The 21617-nt window shown below is 43.0% G+C and overlaps 1 protein-coding gene across 5 annotated transcripts in view; it reads left to right on the top strand.

Moving 5' to 3' along the window:
* PLCXD2 (phosphatidylinositol specific phospholipase C X domain containing 2) overlaps positions 1-21617 on the top strand; it is a 50048-nt gene that overhangs the window by 17989 nt on the left and 10442 nt on the right. For all 5 annotated transcript variants that reach the window (XM_045036914.1, XM_019839700.3, XM_003991618.6 and 2 more), the window contains exons 3-4: positions 12702-13162; positions 18628-18869. In XM_045036914.1, coding sequence (XP_044892849.1) covers positions 12702-13162; positions 18628-18869 — 703 coding nt within the window. The remainder of the gene's footprint in view (positions 1-12701; positions 13163-18627; positions 18870-21617) is intronic.

Below are 21617 nucleotides of genomic sequence, written 5' to 3' on the forward strand. Positions count from 1 at the left end.
TGTACTCGATATATGATTCGTCCAAAATAAATTCTTCCTTCAGATGGGGAAATTTAAATGGAACTAGGCCAAATGGCTCTCCCACAGGTGAAATTTCTTTCAGAGATAACATCTGGTCCCTGGCACCAAGGGTCCAGCAATCAAAGAAAAAGTTTCTACTCTGAAAAAAGGTCTGAAAATTGGATTTATTTATGTCATTGACCCAGTTCTTTTCGAAGTCTTTATTTTTTGAGAGGGGTAACTATATTGAAATCAAAAAGAGCAGAGGTGAAAAACAATAGCTGGATGAATTCATCCTTTGATTTTAATTTGCCTTAACTGTTTATTTGGTGAAACAAACTATCTCAGCCTAAGTGTTGGGCAGAACTGGTCTAAATCAAGTTCTTGCCCCAACGAGCGAAGGTTCCCTCCTCCCTCCAGTAATTCTCACAGCCATCCTTTCCATACACGTGGGAGGGAGATATCATTACGTACACTACAAGGAGACTTGACTTTTTTTTTTTTTTCTTATGTTTATTTATTTTTGAGAGAGAGGGAGACAGAGTGTGAGCCGGTGAGGGGCAGAGAGAGAGGGAGTCACAGAAGCCGAAGCAGGCTCCAGGCTCCAAGCTGTCAGCGCAGAGCCCGATGCGGGGCTCGATCCCACGAACCGTGAGATCATGACCTGAGCTGAAGTCAGACGCTTAACCGACTGAGCCACCCAGGTGCCCCGAGACTTGGCTTTTAACTGTTAGTGGAAGTGCAGAGTCTGGCGATTCTGTCTGTACCTTTCAGGAACTTGTTGGAGAGTTGAGAGAAATAGTCCAATACTAGGTGAGCTGGAAAGGTGGTGGGGTGAAGGAACACGTCACCTGTGCATTGATCCTCGATCTTTTTTGTCCTTACCTCACTGGGGAAAAGGAAAGGAAAGATTGGGCTGGCCTCTGTTTTCTAAATGCTTATTCTAGATACCATTGTCCCTGGGAGGTTTCCTTAGATGATGGCACTCCAAGAACAGATAAAAGGCTGCTCAGAGCTTGCAAGCCTCGCCCCTGGGGTCGTTCATCCTTTCTGGGAATCCGATGCCTTTAAAGAAGGCAAATGCACACACGAAGCCAAGGCATTTATTATTTATGGGCAGCTCATCGAGCTTACCTCTGTCTGTGGAGGAACAGAATGGAAGCGTGTGAGTCCCAGCAGTGAGACAACATGCTCAGCAGCACCGCGCAGCGGGAAGCAGCACGCTCAGCCACATGCGCAGCGGTGCCACGTCAGCTCCAGAATGCTCTACTCTGCACGGTTTCGGTGCTCTTCTGGGCAGTGGCAAGCTTGAGCTGGACTCGCCTTGTGGTCGTAAATCTTTAGTCAACTAACAGAAAGGTATTCCCTGACTCACACTTGCAAGCCTCCTATTTGTATGGGTTAACTGAACAGTATATCGTGTGGCTGCTCTCGTGACCTCAGTAGCATTTGTGAAACTCGCTCTTCCTGGCGTTTGTCTCCTTTTCTGCATTGTGCTCTTGTGTCTTGATACATTGCCTTTCTCCATAGAATGGCCCTAAAATTTATACATCTTGCTTTTATGGATGTTTAACCTTGCTAGCCCTGTGGTAGGGTTTTAATTCCAGCATACTTAAGAAAAGACTTTTCGTAAAGGGATCTTTTGGAAGACCATCTCAATCAGAGAGAAGCCTCCTCCTGCTTTCCCGCCTTCTCCCACCTTCATGTGGCACCACCCCCACTCCCCAGCCAGGTGTACCCCTGCCTGCAGACTCCAGCCCAGGCAGGGTGCTAGAGGCAGAGAGGGACAGTCCCGCGAAGGGGAGCCCTGCTGTGACGGGGCCATAAGCAGGGCTGGACAGAGACACGGTTTGCTTTGAGCAGCTTAATAGTGCAGCACCCCTTCACTGTCTCGTTAAACCCTACTGGTTCTCGACTTAGAGAAAAAGGCAGAACTGAGACGGTACCACACCTTTGAAAACTCCCTATTAGGTTTGTTCCCTTCCCTGAGTCTCCCTTGAGCCCTGCAGCCCCTGTGATTCCCTCTTCGTTCCCCCTTCGGATTCCCAGCCTTCCTCCGGGCCTCCCACCCTCCTGTCTCCCTTTCTTCAGCAGAGCCCTTCAGGGCCTTCCAAGTTTCTGTCTCCAAGCTTGCGCGTCCCACCCCCGCTTAATACTGCTTCAAGTGTGTCTGAAGCCGTTGGTGCCCAAGATGAATATTTCAGCTGTGCTTGGCAAACAAAAGATACCACAGTTACCAGGACTCACTCTGCTTAGAGGAGAGTATGTATTAAAAAGGACCTTTTTTTCCTTATCACATGTTCATATTCGAGATAAAGAGTTTACTATGTGCACTAAAAAGAGCTTTTCTTTCTCTCTCTCTCTTTCTTTCTTTCTTTTTAAAAACATCTTGCCTATTTTATAAGAAGTCACTGGTAAGAACCTGTGTCATCTGGCACCAAATTTGCAGTTTACCCAAGGTCCCCTGTGGACTGGTCCCTTCAGCTCCCGCTCTGCTGGTGCACCCGTCCACATGGCTGTCCCTGGGAGCCCACAGTCCTGGCAGAACTGGCTGTCATGAGTCAGGAAGATGCCAGAGAAGGAGATGAACGGGCGTCCACAGAAAGAGCTGAACAGTAAGGGATCTGGAGTCCAGTTGAGCCAATGATCTCTGAAGGGCCAGAGGGGTCCCTCGTACTCCTTGTCACCATCTGAGTCTGAGAGTGGACACTGGTGCTAAGGGAGTGAGTAGTTCCTAAATAGCTCTTCTTTCTAAACTTGGCCTTGCTGATAAGTTCCATGTGCATACTGAGGTGTATGTTTAGCCATTTCTAAAATTAAGTAGTGGTGTCTCCAATCCTTCAGATTCTGTGTCTCCCCCCTCTCTCTACCCCTCCCCCACTCATCTCGCTCGTGCGCTCTCTCTCTCTCTTTCTCTCAAAAAGAAACATAAAAAAAAAATTGTATGAAGAACAGAGTCATCTGGGTTCTAGGTAAATCAAGGCATAAAATCCTCTTATTTTCTCAGAAAAAATTTAACCCTTTAAAATGACTTAACAAAGCATCCGACTCTTGATTTTGGCTCAGGTCATGATCTCATGGTTTGTGAGTTTGAGCCCCATGTCAGGCTCTGCACTGACAGCACAGAGGCTGCTTGAGATTTTCTCTCTCTCTCTCTCTCTCTCTCTCTCTCTCTCTGTCTCTCTCTGCCTCTCCCTCCCTCTCTCAAAATAAATAAATAGACTTAAGATAAAAAAAAAATATGTTTAAAAAATAAATTAATCGGGGGCGCCTGGGTGGCTCAGTCGGTTAAGCGACCGACTTCGGCTCAGGTCATGATATCGCGGTCCGTGAGTTCGAGCCCCGTGTCGGGCTCTGTGCTGACAGCTCAGAGTCTGGAGCCTGTTTCGGATTCTGTGTCTCCCTCTCTCTGACCCTCCCCCGTTCATGCTCTGTCTCTCTCTGTCTCAAAAAGAAATAAACGTTAAAAAAAATTTTTTTTTTTTAAATAAATTAATTAAATAAAATGGCTTAACAAGGCACCAGGCTGTCATCTCTGAACCTCAGAGATGGACGGACAGTATCTGGAGGAGCTATTCAGCTGGGCCTCTCAGGTGCTGATCCCAGTTCCATTTGGGATCTGTTCTCTCTTCCTTTCCTCCTTAAGAGATGGGAGAAGATTAGTCTCTTTCTTTGGCTTAAACACGTAATATCTTTTCCCTTTTTAAAGTATGATACTGCTTCTCTTCTGCTATTTGCACTTTGGGTCTAGTTGAGCCTATATTCCTACCCAGAAACCTTCTGGTCATATGAATGACGTAGCTCTGTTACGATAGAGTGTAAGCAAGGTTGTGGTCTTTTGCATTTGGGTATCCTTAATATCCTTTAGTTCTTGCTGTTTGGGGAAGGGGAGGAGCCTTCCTTGCTGCTCAGATCTTATTAACTTGCCCTGGACATTTTTTTAGCATCTGTATTTTACCTTAATTTGGCAAAATTAATTTGGCATTCAGTGCCATTTTCTGCAGCATCAGCTCCAATGGGTAACTGGCTAAACAACTGCATCTGTTTTCTTGCAAGCTGCCTGCATTACTCTGGCCTCACTTGACAGGATATAGGCTAATAATCAGGGAAAGAACATGTAAATGACAAACCATGTGACCCAAAGTTCAAACTGAGATAAAATAGACAAGCCCTAATTGAACATTCTGACATTCCTAATAGACAATGCATACACTTTCAATATATGTTTTAAGAGCAAGCTCGCAATGGACCAGACTGTCTTAGGTGTCGATAGAGATGATACGATTAAGTCTTGATAAAAGTCTGGAGTTTATGTGGAGTTTAGATGGCACCTTAAAAAATGAGTTCAACATAATAATTGTCTTTAAAAGAAATGTAGCGTAATAATTATTATGTTTATTTGAAGCTCTCTGTTGATATTAGTAAAAATACTTCCCATGAAGTGGTGTCTTTTTTTTTCGATTCTTAAAAGCATACTTTTCGAAGTAATTGTAGCATGGTGTCTTTTTCCTCCTGAATAAGAAGTTTATCTGGATTTCATCTCAGATGGGCCAATTTTAGTGTCAGCATATACACACAAACATGTACATAAAAGCTTTGGTAACTGTGAGACATTAGTTCCAAACATCCCTATCATGACCCCGCTATGAAGGCTCACTGGCTAAATGTTTGCTGTAACAACTTGTAAATTCATTTCACCTGGAATTCACGAGTCAAAATCCCCTCAGAATGAATTCACTCGTGTAGGCTGGCAAACACCTTGAAGTTGCAGGGATATCCAGGCGAGAAGATGGAGAATGTTGTTATCCATGGCTCAGCGGCTCACCCAGCAGGCTTGAGTTATGTGGATGTGCTCTCCACTTCCCATGTCGGTGAGAATGTCTTCTAAAACAGTGAAAAGCCTATGAATAAAACAGGTGAGCCCAAGAGGCCCGAAAAGCCCATACATGCAAAGAAAATTAGGAGGTGATGAAGCATATTGAGAGAGGCAAATTAACATCAACTAGGTCATGCCCCTGTGCGAGGAACTATGCACCAATATTTTCAAATGTGTAAGAAAATATGGAGAAACTTCTGAAAGTATTGTTGATTCTGGTATTTGGTGTTTAAACTATATTATGGAAAAATTCTTTTCTTGGATGGGTATCTCAGCGTTTGAGTGTTGCAGCGATATTTGTGAACACTGATGGGTCGGGAAGGCATTGCCGTTTTTTCCGTTTCAAATAATAGAAAGAGGCTGGATTTGTTTTTCTGTACTTGTTTTAGTACAGAAATCTCTTGAGGATGTCTAATGCTATGATATTAAAAATAGAAAGTTCAAGAATAAAGAATATCCTTGGAACTTCCTCTCCTATACTTTCAAATTCTGTAGTCAGTGTGTTTATTTATTCCTGAGTTATTTACATGGGAGCAGACTAGAGATAATTTATTATTTTATGTTTAGTGCCAGCTTACACTTAAACTGTAAATATGATGATCTGAACTTCCTCTTTTTGGTGTTGGTTCTGGATGTAACCTAAAATAAATCAGTTCAACTGCTAATTTCATTTTTCCTATTCAACTGCCACAGTAGATCCTGAATATAAAATGTTTAATGAAGTTTCACAACATTATTTAAAAACCGGATAATATCATCCAAGTGGAAGATGACACAAATTCTGGTGGTGGGAGTATGGGTTTCAGTAAACCAGCTTGGAGGGGGCTAATGGGCTTCAAAGTTAGAAGGGTTCACCAAAGGCGAAGTAGTATCTAGCGGGTGGGCGGGGGAGGGGGGGAGAGATTTTCTTAAATATGTGAGGTCAGAAGTTCTTTGTCATGGGGTCACCATCCCCACTTCCCCAGTGCCACCCAGAGATGTGATAAGGCGTTTCTTTTTCTCCTACTATTCACTTAACTCTCGTCTCAGTCTTCCTTCCGTGGCTGTAGGTCACCGTGTAATCTGAATTACCATTGTGTTTTAATGAAATGTATCATTTCAGGGTGTGTGGTTTGAATTTCCTATTTTATGTAGAGACCAGCTTCCCAAGAAGCTTGCTTTAAATTCCTTTTAATTAAGTGAATTCAGGAAAAAAAAAAAAATGGCTGCTACTCCAAATTGCAAGAAATGGGTAATGAAAATGCTGTAACTAAAAACTGCTGTGTGCTCACTTGAGATCTAGTACTTCCGAACTAACAAACCTCAGAAAGAATCAAGTAGCAACTGGTATTCCAGATGAAAGAGCAAACTGGTTGTCCCTGGTGCCCAGAAGACCAGCTCATTTTCTTGGACCTGTGCTCTTCGACAATCTTGTAACCTAATGCTATCCAGGAGAAAATAACATTGAGCACACAGCTTGCTAACTCTTCCCATTCAGATCTCTTTCCTCATGATTTTGCTGCCACGATGACTTTATTCCGAACTCTGTAACCCAGCCCCTATCTCAAAGGCCCTTATTAACCTTACATAACCTCATTGAATCACTTACTAGAAAGCGTGGTAAGGAAAGTTACGTTCTCCCTCTTATTTTTCTTCTTCACAAACAAACAGTGGTTATCCAACTGATCAAAAGGCAGGAAGTAGGAATTCCTGGAATGAAAGATATGGTGAAGAAAGCTTCTACCAAGATATGGGAAAGGCAGTCCGCCCGATTATTATTTGAAGATTTGAAAGTGCTAGAAGACCAACAGGACAGGGTGATCCCAGAAGTCAGAGAGCTTGTTGGGAAAAGAGGACCTGCTATTTATGGCAGCAGGTGTCAAGCCTGGGTGCACAATAGAATCACTTGGGGGTTTTCCAAGTTTTCCATTCTCAACGCCCACCCCAGAGAAATTCTGACTCAATGGGTCTGGATTGGGTCTTGGGCACTGTTGTGTTTAAAAGCTCCCTGAGAGGATTCTGATGTGTACCCCCTGATTTAGATTTCAAAGTGTTTTCACATACTTTAGCCAGGGTTTTGTACACCTAAAAACAGGAAAGGGAAACATTTGTAATGCCTGTTGATTGTATATGGGAACAGTAGGAGAAAGAGTAGTAATTGTGAAAATGCAAGGTGAGCAAAAAAGAATTTTCCAAATATTGGACAAAAAAGCCTCACCTTTGTAGGGCTAACGTTAGAGATGCTAGCAGTCCATTGAGTGCAGAACATGAAAGAGGAGCTTGTGTGGCCACATTTCTTGCTCTGTGTAGACTGTTCCTGAGATGACAACAAAATCCCCTACCCAGAGTCTGAAAATAGTCATCTAATATTTGATGTCTGGTAGTTCCTAAACCTTATTGAGTCCACTCTATAAATGAGAAGTATGGGAGGAAAGAAGAAAAACATTTGTTGATAGTCAAGACGTATGTTAGAAAAGATCATGTTAATATTTCCAAGTCCATTTTGGGCGGTGCACATGATCTGCATGTATAGGCAGAAGACATGCCCCAACCGTGACCTTCACAGCTTTCAAATAGTTATAAGTAACAATTCCACACATGAAAGTGGCAATTGACAACCTTGGTTATAGCTGAAAGAGAAGTAGAGCCAACACGGGGCTCTCCCATTGGGGGGAATAGAAGTCAAGTCACAAGGAGGCAGAAGAAAAGTAAGTTGTGATCAGAAAGTAAGAATTCAGAAAGTAAGATACTGAATTTTAAGATGTTAGAAATGGGTGATGACAAAGTTTAGGCTGTGACCAAGAGAGAGAGTGGCAGCTCCTGTGAACAAAGTAAAAGCTAAGCTGTTGTCTCCATGTCCACCAATAGATGAAGAGGGACAGCACTTCAGGTGCAGAAAAGAAAGTCTTCCAGACCCTAAATATTTAAGATGAGGACTTCCAATTAATTACCCCTCCTCCCTCCAGTTTCTAACTCACAGAGCATGGCTAGTAAGAATAACAATAGCTCAGCACTTCTACATGTCAGCATTGTTCCAAGCACACCGTACCCATTCCAATATTCACAACGAGTTTTGTGACAAGAGGCACTGTTAAGCCCATTTCACAGATGAGAAAACAGAAATAGGGTAAGCAGCTTGTCCATTATGGGCTACAAATGCTGGGGAGAAGCTATAGACAGGGTTAGGTGAGAGAATATTTTACGGAAAGTTAAGTTCAGCTAAAGAAGCGGACTAAGTCCAGGAGAAGGCCTGCCTATCCACGGATATTGGACACCAACAGATGCCAGGCTTCGTGTAGAGACCTGGTGAGAGAGGAGTCCAAAATAATGCACAGGGATCATAGTGAAGAGTCCTGAACACCGGTATTTGGAGTTTGAATCTGATTTGGAAGGGGGGAAGGAAGAAGAAAATGACATAATCAGCACTTTATCTTGAGATGATTCACTTTTGAATATGAACAAACTGGAGAGAGGCTGGAATGAAAGGGATTAGGTTAGGGTCCTTTTGGTCCGGATTATATGACAGATAATGAGTGTATGAGCAGGGGGGTTATCCGTTGAAGGTTAAAGAAGAGGTGAGTTTGATCTATGTTGCAAAAGTCAAATGCAAAGTTTTGGTAACTGGGTGGATGAAGAGAGTGAGGGAGAGGGGAGAATAGAATCAATAGAATCCAAGGTTTCAAGTTCGAGTCACTGAACTACCGGCAGAAACTCAGAAGAGGCACTTTGAGGGGTGAGAGGAACAGCATGAATAGCTGGACTCTGAAAATGTGCGATTTGTTGTCAGTGAGCAGGCTATCGAGGTGGGAGAGTTCAACAGGAACTTGGAAACACGTTTGGAATTTAGAATCGGAGCTTGAAACGAAGATTTTGGTGTCATCTGCACAAAGGTGCTATGGGAAACCTGGGGAATGGATGAGATCTCTGGAGGCGGGAAAAGGAAGAAAACAGAGAACAGATCCTTGGAAAATACTTATATCTGGGGGCAAGGAGGAAGAGGAACCAGCAAAGGAGACAGAAGGAGAGTGGTAACAGAAGAATAGGAACATCTAGAAGTTTGCATCACAGGACACATGGGGGTGGAAGTTTCCAGAAAAAAAGCTGACTTAGCAAACCCTCAGAGAAACCCAGAAAAATTAAGCCATTTGGGTTGGTTGAAAGGTTCTAAGGATCAGGAGGATAGGAGATGGCCTCAGGCGGGAAGGAGGGAGTGGAGAAAAAGAGGCAAAGGCAGCAGGGCGGGGCAACCTTGGAGAGTTTGAGCATGAAGAAAAGGAAGACAGTGGCTGCAAGGGATAAGACGTGAGGGAAAGTGCTTTGTTTCCTTCTTAAGGTAAAGGGCACCAGTTAAACCTATTTTAGAGATCGATGAGCCACAGAGAGGGATGAGTGAGGATGCATAGGTACTGTCGGTAGTTAAGCAAAAATAAGTAAGCAGCAAAAGTACTGTCCACGGCAGAAATCCCAGCAGGATGAGGTCCTAAAACTGTTTCAAACCTTATGATAGAGCAAACCAGAACTCATGGAGCTGCCGTCCTTAACTCCCACACAACAGTTCTCCAAGAAAATAAGGCCAGGGCCAATTAAACAGGTATTTCCTCCTCTTCTGGAGGAATGCATGAATTTAATGCACGCATCCCAGGGCAAAGGGGGAGAAGTAGCCGTCACTATAGGCAACCTTAAAAAGTAAAATAACTTCTATCGAGTATAGGAAGAAGAAATCTTGCTAATGAATTTGGGCTATAAAATATTAGGATTTTCTTTTTATAAGAACTGTTAGCAAATTGCGTAACTTGTAAATATCCTATGTGCAGGAGAAGGGAGGGTATTTTTACCCTGTGTTTTGAAAAACAAATAGTTAAATGCACTCAGGCCTGAAGGTTAACTCGCTCACTCTATATGAGGTAAAAGCTTCCTGGGGAAAAAAACAAAAAAGGTGGAAAAGCAGAAATATTGATAGTGGTTAATGAGTGATGGCTGGCTTTGACTGCTGTAGGAAGTCTAGGTAGGACAATGCTGTAGAACATTCAGCAATCTGTTCCATCGTCCCGTCCTTTCCTATCTAGGGGATGGAGGGGTGTGGCACTGGACATAGGATGTCGGAAAGGAAAAGAGGAATTAGAGAAGGGAACAAAGAGATAGACTCAGTGTTCCTAAGGAATGTGCACACCCTCCCTCTTCTGCGGGATGGCCTGGGCACCGTGTGTGTGTCCCTGTGTATTCAGAAATGGTCCCTGGGGCCCCATTGCTGTCACATTGCAGCACAACCCTCGGGCATGAAGAAAAGCATTGGAGGTTGTTAGCACATCTCTGTCTGGAGGTTGAAACTGGGCTCAGCACCAAGAGAACACCAGAAGGGATTTGTCTCTTCTCTGTGCTTGGATAATGGCTATTCCCTGAGACCCAAGGAGGAATTAAGTTCAACGTGTGCCTCACACTATATTACACACTCAGTCCTGAACAGCTGGGCTGCTAGTACAATTTAAAAAGAAGAGAGAACTGGCTGTTCACCATCAATGTATAATGTATTCATAATAAATCTCTCAATGAGGAGGTATAAAGATTTCCTGTTGCTGCATAAGCCAAAGGAACAGAGCATTAGGCAAGTATCCAGTGAGTCTCATTAACAGAAACAACCAATACGGAAAATCCAGGGGGACTTGCTCCACATTTCTGTTAGTAATGGCAATTTTTTTACCTGAAATATGCTAGTAATTTTCTCGCTTGTAAAATTGACTTTGCCTAAGGATTAATAAATATGCTTTTTCTTAATAGTTACTGAATAGCCTCCACGTTCTAAAGACTGTATAACAAAACATTTCTTGTCACCTTTTTTCTTTTTTGCTTTTTTGCTTTATTTCTGAGAAGATAAAATAGTAAAGCCATCCCAGATTGACTTATTTTAAAAGAAAATGGAAATAACATATATTTAAAATTTAGTCAAGGGGAGCCTGGGTGGCTCAGTCGGTTGAGCGTCCGACTTTGGCTCAGGTCATGATCTCACAGCTCGTGAGTTCGAGCCCCGCGTCGGGCTCTGTGCTGACAGCTCAGAGCCTGGAGCCTGCTTCTGCTTCTGTGTCTCCCTCTCTCTCTGCCCCTCACCCTCTCACATTCTGTCTCTGTCTCAAAAATAAATAAACATTAAAAAAAAAATTTAATCAAAAGAATAATTGATAATGAACCCTATGAATTAAAAAATTTTGATTCTAGGGGCACCTGGGTGGCTCAGTCAGTTAAGCATCTGACTCTTGGTTTCAGCTCAGGTCATGATCTCACGGTTTGTGAGTTCGAGCCCCGAGTCAGGTCTTGCACTGACAACCCGGAGCCTGCTTGGGATTCTCTATCTCCCTCTCTCTCTGCCCCTCTCCTGCTCGCACTGCCTCTCCCAAAATAAATAAATAGACTTTAAAAAATTATAAATAAATAAATAAATAAATAAATAAATAAATAAATAAATAAATAATTTTGATTCTAAAATGGGTGGTAGTGGTTAAGAACAAAGTTAGTAAGGTCAGAACAAGGACATTCTCCTCCTACACTTTGCTTGCCAAGTGCAGTCACCTATGTGGGGTCCCCAGTGTCAGAGCCAGTCACAGAGCCATCTAGCTGCTGGTAGATAGAAACCAATGACAAATGAAAGATATCTGTCAGAGATAATTTTCACACATGCACGCGCGCTCACACACCCCCCCCCCCACGATAATTTTCACTTTAAGTTACTCCTGAAGTTTTTTCATACCAGAGTTAGAACTGTGTCTGTCATAGTCACTTAGACTTTATAACAATAAGATCATCTCAGTGTCTAGGTGGATAACTACCCTCTTTTCTCGAAGGCAGAGGAACGGAACATACATTTGATCATTTAATAGCCGATTTGACTTTTTAAAATATGCGTCCAAAAAGAGGGCTCTGTTGAGTAACCTGTGTTGAGCTCTTAAAAATCATTATCTGATGGGGCACCTGGGTGGCGCAGTCGGTTGAGCGTCCGACTTCAGCCAGGTCACGATCTCGCGGTCCGTGAGTTTGAGCCCCGTGTCAGGTTCTGGGCTGATGGCTCAGAGCCTGGAGCCTGTTTCCGATTCTGTTTCTCCCTCTCTCTCTGCCCCCTCCCCCGTTCATGCTCTGTCTCTCTCTGTCCCAAAAATAAATAAACGTTGAAAAAAAAAAAAGTTAAAAAAAAAATCATTATCTGATTTGTCAAGAAATTATTCCCACTGACTCAGGTGTTTACAATAGTAAAATAGCATGTACAATAACATGAAAAATAGTATACATAATAGCAACTGTCTTCTTTAAAATTCTGCCTTTCCTGGAATTTAAATGCCTGTCCCGGAATTATCGAGGTAGATGTAGGGTTTTCATCTTTGTGTCAATGGCTGCATGAATAAAGCAGATAGGCCAGCATGAAGCCACCTTCTGTAGGAGACACGTCAGCAAGCTCAGTTTGTCGTCTTAGGAATATTCTTCAGCAAACATCTTTGTTTTCCAAACATTAACTTATTTCCCCAGAATAGCTTTCCTGAAATGAAATTACTGGATCAAGTGGTATGAATATTTTAAAGCTCCTCTTTCTCAGCATGTTTCTAAGCAGCTCTCCAAACGGGTATTTATTAATTCACCTTCTGTGAGTAATATACGAGAATTACAGCCATATTCCACGCTTAACAAGCTGCTAATAAGACTACATGACTTTCATTTGTGCTTATAGCAAGCTTGGAAAGTTTCGCAAGTGTTCATTTACGTTTTTTGTGCGTATTTGCTGATTTTGCGCTGTTTCCTTGTCAGCTGGCTTATTTTTCCCAGCTCCAGTCTCAACCGCTTTTCTCACCTCTGTTGCTTTGCACAGGCTCACATGATTCATTTAGCTACTGGGTAGATGAAAAGTCCCCAGTGGGGCCTGACCAAACCCCAGCCATCAAACGCCTCGCCAGGATCTCCTTGGTGAAGAAGCTAATGAAGAAATGGTCCGTGACTCAGAACCTGACGTTCCGAGAGCAGCTGGAAGCTGGGATCCGCTACTTTGACCTACGTGTGTCTTCTAAACCCGGGGATGCCGACCAGGAGATCTACTTCATTCACGGACTTTTTGGCATCAAGGTCTCGGATGGGCTGATGGAGATTGACTCATTTCTTACCCAGCACCCCCAAGAGATTGTCTTCCTGGATTTCAACCACTTCTACGCCATGGATGAGGCCCACCACAAACGCCTAGTTCTCCGGATCCAGGAGGCCTTTGGAAACAAGCTGTGCTCAGCCTGCAGCGTGGAGAGCATGACGCTGCAGGCCCTGTGGGAGAAGAAGTGCCAGGTAAGCGGAAACAGACATGCTTGCAAGGGCACGAACGTAAGTCTGTCTGCTTTTTATTTTTCACCTATTTTGAGAGAGAGAATGTCCAAGCAGGGGAGGGGCAGAGAGAGAGGGAGAGAGAATCCCAAGCACTGCCAGCATGGAAGCGACTTGAGGGCTCGAATTCACAAACTGCAAGATCATGACCTGGGCCTAAATCAAGGGTTGGACGCTTAACCGACTGAACCACCCAGGAGCCCCCCCTTCTCCCTTTTCTATATCACCAGCTGGAGGGCAGCTCACCCCAGAGCTCGTAGGCTGGACGGCAGAGATGATTTGGAGTGTTCAATGTACACACACCAGTTCCTGGGCGCTTGTGAACTGGGATTGACACCTGCCGAGTATTTACAATGTGCTTGGCAGACTGTTCGAAGCATCTAGGTTGCCTTTGAATGGCCTGGCCAGAACCAGCGCACAGCAGTGTGGTGAAAGTGGACCAGTTGGTGATTACCACTTTCTTTATCTCCCATAGAATCCCATTTTCAGGCTCCTACTTCCCCTCAGGGATAGGCCGGTCCATTCTGCCTCTACCTCAATGTCAGAAAATCCCTGCATTAGCTGACAAAGCATGTAAGTGATTCGACTCAGAGGCTTAACATTTTAAAAGGCTCCCTTCACAGATTTGGGGTCATGGCTGGAGAGAGTTAAGGAAGGAAGAGCCCAACAAAGGGATCCAGGCTGGAGAGAATTCCCAGGTCCCTTAAGCTTAGTAGAGCCTCCAAACTAGGCCTTGAGGAACGTCCAGAAAAGGAATGTGGGCCTCAGATATATGCTGCTCTGATCCCACAGGATGATAGACAATGGGAGAGGGGAGCTTCAGGAGAGGTCAGCCTCCCATTCGGACTATCTTTAAAAAAAGAAAAAAAGCAAGTCCCTTTCATTCACAGCTGCTCACTTACTCATACACACACATCAACCAAAGCATCTTAAAGAGGCAGTTATTTTTGAACTTGGGGAAGAGCTTTTAATTAAAAATCAATTAAAGCTTTTTCACTTGCAAATATTTATTGAACACCAAGTATGTGCCAAGCACCAGTCTAAGCACCTGAGATAAATTAATAAATAAAACAAAGATCCTTGCCTTCATGGGGCTTTGATTCAGGTGCAAGGAAATAGATCATAGATCTTCATCATAACAAAACCATTACAGAAAATGCTAGAAAGGGATGCAAGCAATGAAAACAGAAAGGCAAGTGTGATTAGGAGGAACCAGCGTTCTGTGGGTTGGAGGGTCGATCTCAATTGTAAATAGGTTGATCAGGGTAGACATTCGAGGGAGTTAATCGTGTGGACACTGGGGGAAGAACTTTGCCAGCAGAGGAACCAGCCAGTGCCTGACGTCTTTGAGGAGAAGCAGGGGCATGGGGCTGAAGAGCAGAGCAGCGAAGAGCAGAGCCCGTGGGTGATTGGTTAGGTACTCCGGCTCTCGCTCTGAGGGAGGAAGGTTGTGAGAGCGTTCTGAGCACAGGGTGCTGTGTCCTGAATTACACGTTAATGGAGTCTCTGTCTGTTAGGAAGAAGCCAGGGGTGGAGGGGAAGCGGTGAGGAGAGCATTGGTAGCAAGTGGTCAGATTTGGAATCTACCAGAAGGTGGAGCCAGCAAGGTTTGCTAGTGGACGGGATTCAGGGTGTGAAAGAAACAGGCTTCAAGGATGCCTCCCAGGTTTGGCCTCAGTAACTGGAGATGCCAGGTGGTTTTGCACACCTATAAAAGGGCTAAATAAACATCTTTGACTCCACAGAGGCTAATGAGTTAACTCTTAGTATCTCTTAAAATTTCTCTAAACCACTTTTCCTCGCTGAAACTTTGTGATAGTTTGCCAAATATTTATCACACCTCTGCCCCTGAACCTACTGATATTTTTTCAGACTCAAAGGCCTAATTTGGAGAGATTTTTCTCTCCGTGGAGTCTCTCTTACGATATGAAATAATAGTAATAACAATGTCGCCTTAACAGCTAACATTTATTGAGCCTCTCTGCTCCGTGTTTGGTACACGGATTGGCACATTTAATCCTCTCTACAGCACTATGAGGTAGGTGTTTGTTATTATCCTCATCTTATAGATGAGACTTACAAAGAGACTAAGCCTCTTGCCGGAGAGAACATTGCTAGTGAGTGGCAAGAGCCAGGATTGAGTCACACACAGCCTGCCTGGCTCCCCAGAGCTCCCGCAGTCTCTGATGCCATCCCAGCGCCGTTCCTTCACCTTGGTGGTTTTCACAACAGATATCGTGGGTTACGCTCATAAAAACATGTTCTCCTTATCCATGAGCCCCTATTATCAGAGAGTCACAGAGAGTTAGCAGAATGGAAGAAAGAGACCTGTAGGAGGGCCTTTGAATTTGGGATTCAGGTAAGAACAAATCTGAGTAAAGCTAAGTTTGATAATCAGATATCTGCCATAAATATAGATTTAATACTTTGTGCCCAGGGAGTATCCTGGATGGAATGCCTTCCTGCATACGAAATCGTTTGGAAGTCTGCAAGAGTAACAGGTTATCTTCAGGAATACTGACTAGGGCGGACAGTGAATTTCTAGCAGCAGGGGGACGAGCTATCCTCATTTGCAAGTATGGGCTAATCTGTGTCTTCCAACTACCACACACCTCAAATTACGAAGGGAAGAGATTACGGTGACATATCAGAAAAAGGGAGCCTGTCATCCATTTGAATTGGAGGATCTCCCTGATCTTCGCTTCCCCAAGTTTTCCTTGCCGTGTCTCTTCTTAACACCTAAACAGAGACCTCACAGTCATCAGTCACCTACCCTGTGCTGGTGGTTAAACTTTAAATATTCATTATGTAATGAGCTGCCTGGCATGTAACCTCCTGAGTATTTTATCACTACAATTTAATAGCACGAAGCGTACTACCATTCAGTCAAATTTCATTTACCCGACAGTTACGTCCCAGCTCACTGATACGTGTGCGTAGCGGCTATGGGTTTTGAGGTACAGTGAATTGGAAGATTTATTCTACAATGTGGCAGTATTTCGAATCTTAATGAGAAGGTGGGAGCACAGAACACTCCTAAAATACAAAACGACCGATATACAATTGCAGGATAAAACTGCCCTACCTGCACTCTATGAAGAAAGGGGTTTGTAATCAATCAATTGAAAAATAGTACATAGCATAAATCTAGAGCCCAGGGGCCGCCAGTAAAGGACCCATCAAAATAAGAGGAGGTCAATCAAGGAATAATTCTCAAAAGAAATTCGATTTCAAATCTGAGCCTCAAGAGAAACCCTGAACATAAATTGCTGAGCTGGAAGGGAGAGAAAAATATAGCAGGGCAATGGAGGGAGGCAGATGCGAAACACAGGCCCTGGGGCAAGAGTTACTGCCCTAGAATTCCATAGAATAAGGTTGGTTTGCTAGGTCAGCCTCCTGCTGTCAGCAGAAATTCTCCCTATAACTCTTAGGGTCAGATTGCTCAAGAAGTCTCTTGAGGAAAGGCATAAAGCCCCTTTTGTACAATTTGTACTCCTTACACCTTTTCCAAGGCAGACTAAAGAATAGCACGCTCCTCTTATCCCCTGACACTGCTCAGGGTCCAGGCAGCTCTGAAAATGGCCTGCTGGAGAAGGGTCGCACAGCCTCCCGCCTCTCCCACAGTCCATTTCCAAGGCCAGCTTTCTCCCCTTCCCAAGGCTGGAGACCCCAGCCTTCCAGCCAGCCAATTACACCGCCAGCGGGAAATCCTCCCGATCTCCCAGGCAATCTGCTTACTATGAGCCTGTGATTAACCTCATTAACACACGTGTTTACCACAGGCATCATTAGCAGTCAGTCAGACATTACTCAACACCATTAAAAACAACAAGAACAACTATTTGCCTGTTGGGTGCATCCAGCCTGGTGCGCCCTTGCTCTAGGCCCCCAGGAGCAGTTGGTCAGGCACCTTAGTCACCAGCTAAACACACTGCAAAGGAGACACACATTCATAGCCTGCCTTCCTTCTTGGGTGCCTGGAGGATTATGCTCTCGGGCTAGCTCTCTGAGGATTGCGGTCCAGGGAGTATAAACACGCTGGACATTCCTCCAGGAAGAGATTACTGGTGCCTGGGAGCAGGGGGAATCTATTACTTCTAGAAACCTAGGCAGCAGAGCTCTGAATTGGGACAATCAAAATAGCAATTCCCTGTCCCTCAGCTGCCTCTCAGAAACTAATTAATGCTGTGGCTGTGGCTTGCTAATTATTTTCAAAATCACTACCAGTCCCCAGAGGCCCCGCTGGAGACCCATCGCCTCCTGGAAGTCATCCCTGCCTGGAGTAGTGCCCTCCCACGCCCTCGTGGGAAGGGTTATTTCATTCAGTCAGCTCACACTGTTGAAACTCTAGGTACTCCCAGATTAGTTCAAGGTGTTGGTCACAACCCCAGGAGTGTCAGTTTCACGAGTGTAGGAGCCATAACTTGCAGACTGCGCCAGCCACAGGGCTCTCCATCAGGGGCTCAGAGCCCCAAGGGAAGGGGCATGGGTAGAATTTAAGTAGGCTGTGAATTTGCATGGGAAAAATCTACATATTTGTTCCCTGTCACCTTTAGCTGAAAATTAGTATACTCATCGACAATGAGTGCAGGCAGTCAGCCACAGCACTATCGGCCGTACGGGTGACTTTGTCCCCACAGAAATCACAGCTATTTCCAGATTACGTTTCAGTTATTTGAAATATCACTTAAATTCATCATAACTCAAAATGATGGAACTTAGTACACTTACAACCAAATACTTTAATGTATGTATTGTGAAGCACATACATTAATTTATTATAAACTTAATAATATGTTAATAGCTATATTTCAGTCTTAATAATTTCTTTTGTAATCCTATTTTATTTTAGACATTCGTTTAAAACATAATCTGAGAAGGGGTTTGGGATTTTACCATACTTCTAGAGGTGTTTGTGACAAAAATAAAGCTAAGGATCTTCAAGTCATATACAAGTACTTAAACCTTTGCTTATTGATTTTTCTAAATATATTTTTAATATTTAATATTAAATTATTAATATTAAAATATTAATATTTAATATTAATGAAATTTTTCTAAATATATGTATAATATATAATATATAATATATTATAATTAATATAAATATATATATTTATATATATATTTATATATATATTTATATATACTTATATATATAAATATATACATAAATATATAAATATATATAATATATATAAATATATAATATATATAAATATAAAAAATATATAAATATATATAAATATATATATAAATATAAAATATAAATATAAATATAAAAATATATATACAAATATAAATATAATGCTTTAATTTCTGTATGCTTGTATTCGTTTGTCTTTAATCCTAGCAATCAGGACAAAGCAGGGAGTTAACACTCAGCTTGTTCGTAAATTGCACTCCTTTTTCTGTTTTGAACGTTTCAGGTTCTTATTTTCTATCACTGCCCCTTCTACAAGCAATACCCCTTCCTGTGGCCCGGAAAGAAGATCCCAGCACCCTGGGCAAACACCACAAGTGTGCGCAAACTAATCCTCTTCCTGGAGACCACTCTGAGTGAGCGGGCCCCACGGGGCTCCTTCCATGTCTCTCAAGCGATTCTCACCCCCCGAGTGAAGACCATCGCCCGAGGCCTGGTTGGTGGCCTCAAGAACACTCTGGTTCATAGGTAAGAGTTTGCTTCCTCTAACTTGAACGCTGACAGTACAGAGCCTGCTTGGGATTCTCTGTCTCCCTCTCTCTCTGCCCTTCCCCTGCTCATGCTCTCTGTCTTTCTCTCTCTTGAAATAAGTTAACATTAAAAAAAAATTTTTTTTGCTTCCACCCCAGAAGTAAGGTTTAAAAAAAAACAAAACAAAACTTGATTCTCTTTTGAATCAACAGTAAAATTGTATAGTTTGAACATTTAGAATAATGACAAAACAGAAAACCTTATATTTGAAAAATCTGTGCATTTGAGGTGGTTTGCATTAACTGTGGCCAAAGGATCTCAGAATACTTTGTTGGAATATACAGTATACTGTAACTACTCTCCGAACTTTGATGCTAAGGCAAAGCACTTTAAGCCAACAGCACTCTGTTCATTTCTGGCACGTGGTCACACTGTGAACTTGCCCTGCCCTTGCAGCCGGCCCAAGTACTCACTCATTTAAGAAGCATTAAGTGGGGCGCCTGGGTGGCTCAGTCGGTTAAGCGTCCGACTTCGGCTCATGTCATGATCTCGCAGTCCGTGAGTTCGAGCCCCGCGTCGGGCTCTGTGCTGACACCTCAGAGCCTGGAGCCTGTTTCAGATTCTGTGTCTGCCTCTCTCTGACCCTCCCCCATTCATGCTCTGTCTCTCTCTGTGTCAAAAATAAATAAACGTTAAAAAAAATTTAAAAAAAAAAAAGCATTAAGTGAGGCAGCTGTGCTAGGTGCTAGGTATGCAGAGATAGCCTGCCACGGTTTGTCCCTTCCATTGTGACCATGAATCCTAAGAAGCAACTGAGGATGCTGCCTGCACTGTCACAGCTTGAAATATTTCCTCAGAGCACAATTTATTTTCACTGTACAATTACGTAGGAGAAGCTCCAGATACTTATATACACACACACACGCACACGCGCGTGTGTGTGTGTGCCTGTGCATATGGATATGGATAAAGGGAATGTTATAAATACATTTGGATAACAGGGCAACCGTGTTATCCAAGCTGAGGAAGTGTTATAAATAACACTAAATATAAATAAAGGATATTTACAAGACTCACTTTGGTTCCTGAGTTCCAGGTGGTAAGCACCAGCGTGTACATAGAGAAAGGTTCTTCCAAAAATGTGTCCCTGCCTGCTTGGTTCTGAGTTTGGATAGCATCATTCCAGATAACAGGAGTTTACCTGGCAGGAGTTCACATAGCAGGGAGCACCTGCACTTTTGTTTGCTGGTGAAAATTCCTATGTTGCCTTATGTTGGCCATGCACAAAACCAGAAACCTTTACTTTGTGACTCTATTAAGTTTTGACTAAATTACTTGTGCTGAACTTGGAAAAGAGAATGTCATAAACCAACGATATATCTCTGAAAGACCCAGAATTACAAACTTTCTTTTTTTATAATATATGTTTATGTATCCACACTATTTTCTGCATGCATTTGGTAAATTTATGGATTAACATTATTTATTTATTTATTCATTCATTCATTCATTCACTCATTCATTAGTCCAACAAAGATTGAGTACTTGGGAGGAGCTAGGTCTAAAGATACAAGGTAAACAAAAGATAAATAAATAAAATACACAAGGTCAACAAAAAATAAAATAAAGATACAAGGTTAACAATATAGTCTCTGTCCTCATGGAACTTAAGTCTATCAGGAAAAATAAACGTGTACATTTCCATAAACATTGTGAAAATAACTATAATAAAGCCTGTACAAGGAGCTGTATTAATAAGGGAGAGGAAGTATTTAAAAATAAGGATATGTTATATCTGCATACTGTACTCAGAAAATGAATTACCTTCTTGCAGATGTTTTCATTTCATTCTTAAATTAAGCCAGCCTCCAGGTGGGCATATTGCCTAGAGCACATTATTGTCCCCATTTCAGATGGGACTCAGTAAAGTTAAGTGACTCGGACCCACATAGCTGGTAAGGGTCAATATTCTGAGACTCTGAGTCAATACTGAGAGTTAGGGTAAAAGCCCTAACTCGGGACTTTGGATTATTCTAATGTTGCCCTTTTCCATATTTACCACTGGCTTGAATATAGCATATTTCATTGCTCTGCTCCCTTCTGCTCCACTGGCCTGTAATTGTCTCACTAGTGCCTGAATCTGGTCGTATCTTCTTGATCACAGCTGTGAACCCACAAAGTCACAATTCACACTTGTTCATACTTGTCAATTCCTAGAACTTTAATCTGGCTGCAAATGAAGCACAAAAGTCTTGACCTTAGTGGTAACGATGGCGGCAAATGCCCAAAGCCAAGAGATCCTAGCATGCCGAGCCCTTGCCCACTGATAGCTAGCAGGTGTCTCGAGACTGGAAAGACACTTGGGCCTCTCCACCGTGCTGGTCTCAAGAATAGTACATGGCAGCAAGCATTGCCAGGCCTCCACATCCACAGACGGGAGAAACCCAGTCAAGAGTTTGTTCCCAAACCCCCAGCATGACATGCAGCTGTTATTTTCTCTGGGCAGTTGAAGAAGCATAGCCAAGAAGCAACTCCAACATGCCAAAAGTCTGTCCTAACTAAGGTACAAGGGCGCTGTCAGACTGGTCCTGGGCACTGGTTATCAGCTGCCCCAAGAGGAAAAAGATCAGGTATATTTTCCCACAAATGTAGAGGTGCCTTTTTTTTCTTTTTCAGTGGGAAGTTAACCTAACTCTTGGGTGAAATTTTGGACCTGAGATCTTGTTTGCTGTGGTTCATCACCCT

This window comes from Felis catus, chromosome C2 (genome assembly GCF_018350175.1).
Source record: "Felis catus isolate Fca126 chromosome C2, F.catus_Fca126_mat1.0, whole genome shotgun sequence".
NCBI lineage: Eukaryota > Metazoa > Chordata > Mammalia > Carnivora > Felidae > Felis > Felis catus.